Below are 6,736 nucleotides of genomic sequence, written 5' to 3' on the forward strand. Positions count from 1 at the left end.
AGTCTGAGTCACAGCTTCCGTGATGTTCACCTCTGGTGGATGGGGTCCTTCTACCCACTTCTGCGGTTCGTCCACCCCAAGTTTGTTGCCCCCCTGCTCCAGGCCCCAGGTATCTCTCCCAGGAGCACACGACCCAGCCATTCCCTTGTCCCTGTTCCCAGTTCTCCGCACCTCTGGACTGACCAGGTTGAGCAGGGAAGTGGGTAGTATTGATGGAGACCTGCCATTAACCTGCTGGGCGACTCTGGGCATGTCCCTGGCTCTCTCTCGTTCCCAGTCGTTTTCAATTTTGAGTGGTGGAAATTCAGCAATGTTGGTGTAAGAGAAGAAAGGGAATCTATTGACTGAAAAGATGAAGGAATGTTGTCTTCAGGCATGGTTGGATCCAGTCTTCAAACAGTGCCATTGGGAATCTGTCTCTCTCTTGTAGTTCTGTGTTCCTCGGTGACAGCTTCACTCTCATGCTGACAAAGATGAGTCTAAGAAGCTGAATCCCCATGGAAATGTGAGCTCATTCTCTGCAGACCCAGAAATAGTTGCAGGATTCTCTTAAATTGGCCTGGCTTGGGTCACAGGGACCAATTCTTCCTCTAGTCACGGCAACTTGATTGTTAAGGGTTAGTGTTATATGTTCAGCTCTGGAACGGAGGATGGACTGGCATGGCCACCCTCCCTAGCTACTTGGACTGAGGGAGAAAGAGGAGCGCGGTGTTGGTTCCAGAAGGAGATGGACAGGCAGATACCACAGATGTCCATTCACTGGCGTCTCTGCTAGGGGGGCATTTCCTGGGTGAGGAAACGGAGGCTCAAGGAGGCTTAAAAACTTCTCAAGGTCACATAGCATGCCGAAGGCTTTCTCTTACTTCTTCTGTGTGTTCTTGGCTGCCCTAACTGCCTCTGGTAGGAGAGACCTTTAGTTGGAAGGGGATTTGGGGTAGGGAGATGGCCAGAGTGTTGTGGGGGAAGATCCACAGAGTGTTGTAGGGATCTGGTCTAGAGGCACGAGGGAGCAGTGGCAGCTCTTTGTGGGGGGGGGGGGGGAGCTCAGCATCTGAGGGCGGCAACATTGTTTGGTCTCTTAAGGACAGAGGAGCCCCTTAGCCAAAGCACTTAATGATAACTATGGGATGGAAGAGAATCCTGAGAAAGGCTAGGTCACACCTGGGCCATGTCTGGGACATTAGTGGGACCATATTTAAGTCCTGCCAGGGACCGTCTATGAGACACACTGAGGTCGTGTCAGATTGTCTTTGGGTCCATTCAGAGGATGCTGCATGAGGCCAGTGTGTGTTAGGCATGTTGTTTCGTGTCAGGGCATGTTACCATGTGTTGGGGCCATGTCAGAAGTCCCAGGAGATGTCAGAGGGTTCTGGGACAGGTGTGATGTCCTAGGTCCCTGTAAAGGCATTTTGTGGAGTGCTGATTGGTGCTTGGGTGTTTCGAACATGTCAGACTGCCAAGGAGCCATGTCAAGGCATGTTGGGTGTGTTGTGCCCTATTTTCGGGAGCATCTAAGGACCTAGGGCTAGGTCCATGGACTGTGCCTTTGCTCTGCTCTGTGCTGCAGCCTGGTCTTGTCCCCCCTCACCTCCCTACTGTGCTCTATAGAATTCCCACAATGATGGTTGGAGGGGGTATGCAATCCCCGGCTCGATCTTCCACCCCCCACCACAAAGCCCATCCCTGCGTCTTCTCTATGGCCCCTGATGATCTGTCTCTCATGCCAGCCACCATAGTGCCCAAGGATAAGTTTTTCTACAGCTTTGTGAGGCCCTGGCTGGGTGAGTAACTGTTAAGTGAAGCAGGTTGGGGACAACCTTGGGGTCTCAGGGGAAAGCACTGCCCTTGCCTACTCCTCGTGGCTGCCTCTACTAGGGGATGTGCTCCTGCTGACTGCTGGTGACAAGTGGAGCCACCACCGTCGTTTGCTGACACCTGCCTTCCACTTTGAAATCTTGAAATCCTATGTGAAGATTATCAACAAAAGTGCAGACATCATGCATGTGAGTTGAACCCAGGGACCCGGCTAGAGCCTTGGGAAAAGGGGAGTGGCCTGGAGTCCTGGCCTTGCTAGATGACTTTCGGGCCATTGTACTTCTTCTCAAAGCATCAGTTTCCCCATCTGTCAAATGAGGATTATAAGCTCTTCTTAGAAGGTGGTCAAGATGATGTAATGGAATCATGGTCCTGGCACATTGTAGGGGCTCGGAAGGTTTTAGCTTCTAATCTGCCTCACTGAACTCTGTGAAACTTGAGACACTAATGATGAAGATTATATGGTAGCTCTTTGTTCACTGAACTGCACCTTGAAACTCATGAGGTGGAAAGGATTTGTGTTTTATTGCTCGCAAGATGATGAGTCCAGAGAATGGTTCTTATTTTGCCTGGAATCACTCACGTGTCTGTGGCCATGGCTGGGTTTGGAAGACAGCTCTACTTTCCCAGGCTCAGCTCTGCCATACATTTGGGTCGTGGCTAATGGTTGGTTAGTCTAGGATGGCCTTGGTGGGACAACCAGACTCCTGCATGTGTCCCTCATCTTCCAGTAGGCTAGCCTAGGCTTGATCGCATGGTAGACCCTGGGCTCCAAGAGAACAAGCAGAAACATGCAGTACCTCTTGAAGCCTAGTTTCAGAACAGGCAACCAGGACCTCCACCTTCTTCTGTTGGCGGAAGCAAGTCCCACATCCAGCTCCAATTCAAGAGCTGGAGAAAGAGGTTTTACCTCCTAATGGAAGATCTGCCAAACCTCATTGCAAAGGGTGAAGGTATAGGGAGGGATGAAGAAATGGAGACATTTTTGCAGCAGTCGCCTACCTCTATGATAATGACGAAGATGAGGGTGATAGCTAATGGTTACTTAGCTCTTGGTGTATATCAGGAACCATGAGATCATGACCTGAGCCCAAGTTGGACACGTAACCGACTGAGCCTCCCCACTGCCCCTCAGGCACCAGTTCTATTGCACACGTTGTCTTATTTAATTTCCACAACCATATAAGGTAGAGATGATGATTATTGTCTCATTACAGGTAATGAAGCTGAAGCTCAGAGAGTTTAGGGAGCCTGCTCCCTTTCACAGCTAGCATGTGAGCTAATAAATGGAGTTGGGTTTCCAACCTGGTTTGTCTGACAACAGAGCAAGTCATCTTAACTGTTACTGAAGCTTTGACAGGTGGAGTCCAGAGGGCAGCAGTGAGTTGACCAAGGGCACACAGGGGTGTAGGAAGCAGAGCCAGGATTTGAACTCAGGTCTCCAAACCCCCATCCATTGGGTCTTAATAGTAAGAGTTTCTATTCCCACCCAAGCCTTGTCCTCCCTGGAGATGGGTGTGTGGGGTGGAGGACCAGGAGCGTGGGTTTTGGGGAGTCCATCCTGGTGATTGGGACTGAGGGGGAGCTCAGGGGAGGTAGGTCCCAGCCCCAGGTTTTCCCCATTCTCTGTCCAGGCCAAGTGGAAGTGCCTAGTCTCAGAGGGCAGCACCCGATTGGACATGTTTGAGCACTTCAGCCTCATGAACCTGGACAGTCTGCAGAAATGTGTCTTCAGTTTTGACAGCAATTGCCAGGAGTGAGTGCTTGCTCAGGACCTGGGAACATGAACTGTAGACCCACGGGAGTAGATGGAGTAGGGAGGGCTGGCCAGGGCGATCAGATGGGACTTCCTGATAGATGGATCTGATCAGATGGATCAGAGTGAGACAAAGAAGGACAAGGAAGGGAAAGAGAAAGGTAAGGTTTCAAGTAAGCAAAAATGCTTGATAAAGGCCAACAGGACTAGGATGAATAAAGCATGTGCCACTTTGGGAATGAGATTGGAGAGTTGGCAGGGGGGCTAATCTTAAGGATATTGAAAAGTGAAGCAAAGGGGTCTGAGCTTTATCCTGAGGTTTCCAGGGATGGAAGGTGGAAGGTGTTTGAGCAGATGAAGGCCATGGTCAAAGCTGTTCTTCGACATTGGACTCTAGAGACCAACTGTCACATAGACACAGAATGTGAGGAGGAGGCAGCTTGAATGTGGTGGCAAAAATGGGGCAGATTTGGAGGAAAGTAAGGAGGAATGGGCAGGGGCAGATACTGTGTAGGGCAGAAGAGAGATGAGTGTGATACCCAAGGTCTTCCCAGGGTCTGGGCCATAATTCCATTCACAGAGATGGCAGGTGGAGAGAGAAGCATGTCTGGAGGACACTCTGTTTTGCAGGGACATGCTTCTGAGGTTCTGGTTGGAAGGCACTCCTAGGGCCCCATGTGGATTAAGGAGCTGTTCTCTATGGCCTGACCCTTCAGGAGCCCCAGTGAATATATTGCTGCCATCTTGGAGCTCAGCGCCCTTGTGGTGAAACGGCAGAGGCAGATCTTCCTGCACCCGGACTTGCTGTACTACCTCACCCCTGATGGGCGGCGCTTCCGCAGGGCTTGTGACCTGGTGCACAACTTCACAGATGCCATCATCCAGGAGCCTCACTGCTCCCTCAATACTGAGGGCTCCCATGACTTCCTCAAGGCCAAGGCTAAGGCCAAGACTTTGGACTTCATTGATGTGCTCCTGCTGGCCAAGGTGGGCTTCCCTGGGATCAGAATTCAAGAGTTACAATGGACCTTGACTCCAAATGTCAGATGGGAGAACTTGGACTTGACCCAGTGGATACTGAGGAGGCACGGAAGGTGCTTGAGGAAGGGAGAGACAGGTCAGGGATATGTTTTAGACATGACTTTGTAGAAGGCTGCTTGGGAGAAGAAAGCTGCAGACAGGGAGACCTGTGGGATAAGGCTCTAGAGATGATGAGGGACGAATCCTGCTTTGGTGATGGAGCCTGAGGGACTGTTTCAGGCGAGACTCAGGTGCCCTCCGAGCCGGTGTGATTCAGGAGGTCGTGCCCTTTCTGCAGGATGAAGATGGGAAGGAACTGTCCCATGAGGATATCCGAGCTGAAGCTGACACCTTCATGTTTGGGGGTAAGCATCCCAGTGTGGGACTGCAGGGGGTAGGAGTCTGTCCAATCCCAGGGACTTGGCAGGTGGGCCCTGGACCACCCCATCCCACCGCACCTTCCCCATCCTCCCTGAGGGCCCTAACGACGGGCGCTGTCCGCCCTCTGGTGCTGAACAAGCCCAGAGACCCAAGCCTGTCTGGCTGCCTCTCAGGCCATGACACCACGGCCAGTGGTCTCTCCTGGGTCCTGTACAACCTTGCGAAGCACCCAGAGTATCAGGAGCGCTGTCGGCAGGAGGTGCAAGAGCTCCTGAGGGATCGTGAGCCTAAAGAGATTGAATGGTGAGTGCAGGTCCTCATGTTCTGTTCTGGAACCCTTCTCATTGGATATGCTCCCCTGCTGGGGAAGGGGAAAGAACTTTTTGTTGATTGTGTCATTGTTGCTTAGAGAGACTAGGAGCAGCACCCAGAAGCAAGGGTATGGTACCCAACCTGGAGAGCGGGGGAAAGCAGGCTTATGCAACAGAAAGATTGGAGTGTCCACATTTATTGTCCTGCTTGCTTGCTATGTGACTTGAATAAAACCAATTCCCTTTTCTGAGTACCACTTTTCTCCTCTGGAAATGGGGGCGGGACAGGTCAGGGAATGTCTCCTCCAAGGGCTGCTTGGAGAACTGTGACAATGTGTGTAGAACAGATGCCATCCAGTGTGTGTTCAGTAAATGAAGTTCTCTCCCTTGCTCTTGTGCCTGAAGTTGCACATTTCCCCAAAAGGCCCCTCCTCTTAATTTTTGCTCTTATATCTAATTCCCATCTACTATCTATTCCAGGGATTCACAAGTGGTCTTTGAGGGTAAAAAAGTTACCCATTGCTTGGTTCAGTAAACATGTCTACCTTCCCGGCCCTTCTCAACTCCATGTCCAGTCCCATTCAAGTCCTACTTGGTCAAGGCTGGATCATGGAGGAAAGAAGGGGGTGAGGCTGGGTAGCAAAGACGCAAATATGAATTCAGCCCTCTGGGAATGGGTAGTGGGCAGTGCTCCAGGCCTTCCGGACAGCTTGTGCAAAGGCCCTGATGGAGGCATGCAGCGGTGGGCCTGGCGTGTTTGGGAGGAAGTAAACGTGGCTGGCTCCTTGTGAAATTTACAGTGTGAAGCATGTGAGAGGCTCCCAGTGAGGCTGGAGCTGGTAGTTGGTAATGGAAGCCCTCTTGGTCTGCTTTGGAAACCACGTGAAGATTTTCCAAAGGTGTCAGTTCAAGTCCTCTGGGAAGCCAATATTGGATAAAAGATAAAAGTGTTCAGGGATACTGCTCTCAGGGAGGGAGTCTCACACTGGGCAGAAGTGATCAGAAAGTAGGGGCCCACCATGCTCTCTCAGTGGCTGGGACCTGCCCAAGAGAGTGTGGCCTTGGCTTGAATGCTGCTGCAGAGCCCAGAGACCCTCTAACTGGAGGCTGTCAGCCGACTGCACTCCTTGGAGCTGGACATCAAGTTCTTTCTTGAAGCGAGATTCGTGACTAATATAGGAAGGCAGTGGGGAGCCATGGGAGGTGTTTGAGCAGGGGAGAGAAAAGTCAGATGTTCGAATTAAACATATCTGCAAACTGGAGGAGATGAGGTGGAGCCTGGGGGTTCCAGGGAGATTGGGGGCCAAGGGCTGAAGAAGGGGGAGGAGATGTTGGACTGAACAGTTTGGAGGTAGTGCCTTCAAGTTCAAGGCTGGGCTCAGTACAGCAGTTGTGTGAAGTGGAGAAGTGTTTTTGTGTGTCTCTCAACTTCAAACAATGCACTTGGTAACAC

General features: G+C 51.4%; 1 protein-coding gene across 1 annotated transcript; it reads left to right on the top strand.

The window, feature by feature from the left end:
• Nucleotides 1–1,696: 1,696 nt before the first annotated feature.
• Nucleotides 1,697–5,279, top strand: LOC115505551 (cytochrome P450 4F3-like). Its single transcript, XM_032595315.1, has 6 exons — nucleotides 1,697–1,781; nucleotides 1,876–2,003; nucleotides 3,450–3,571; nucleotides 4,288–4,558; nucleotides 4,890–4,956; nucleotides 5,146–5,279. Exons 1-6 carry the CDS (start codon nucleotides 1,697–1,699, stop codon nucleotides 5,277–5,279), a joined length of 807 nt encoding a protein of 268 aa, XP_032451206.1.
• Nucleotides 5,280–6,736: the final 1,457 nt, after the last annotated feature.

The sequence above is a fragment of the Lynx canadensis genome, chromosome A2 (assembly GCF_007474595.2).
Source record: "Lynx canadensis isolate LIC74 chromosome A2, mLynCan4.pri.v2, whole genome shotgun sequence".
NCBI classification, from domain to species: Eukaryota; Metazoa; Chordata; class Mammalia; order Carnivora; family Felidae; genus Lynx; species Lynx canadensis.

What these genes read in the sequence shown, in the direction of transcription:
- LOC115505551 (XM_032595315.1), top strand. Translation starts at nt 1,697, where the DNA reads ATGGCCCCTGATGATCTGTCTCTCATGCCAGCCACCATAGTGCCCAAG. An exon ending in CTTTGTGAGGCCCTGGCTGG is followed by an intron (nt 1,782 to 1,875) that starts GTGAGTAACTGT and finishes TGCCTCTACTAG; the next exon opens with GGGATGTGCTCCTGCTGACT. An exon ending in TTTGACAGCAATTGCCAGGA is followed by an intron (nt 3,572 to 4,287) that starts GTGAGTGCTTGC and finishes CTGACCCTTCAG; the next exon opens with GAGCCCCAGTGAATATATTG.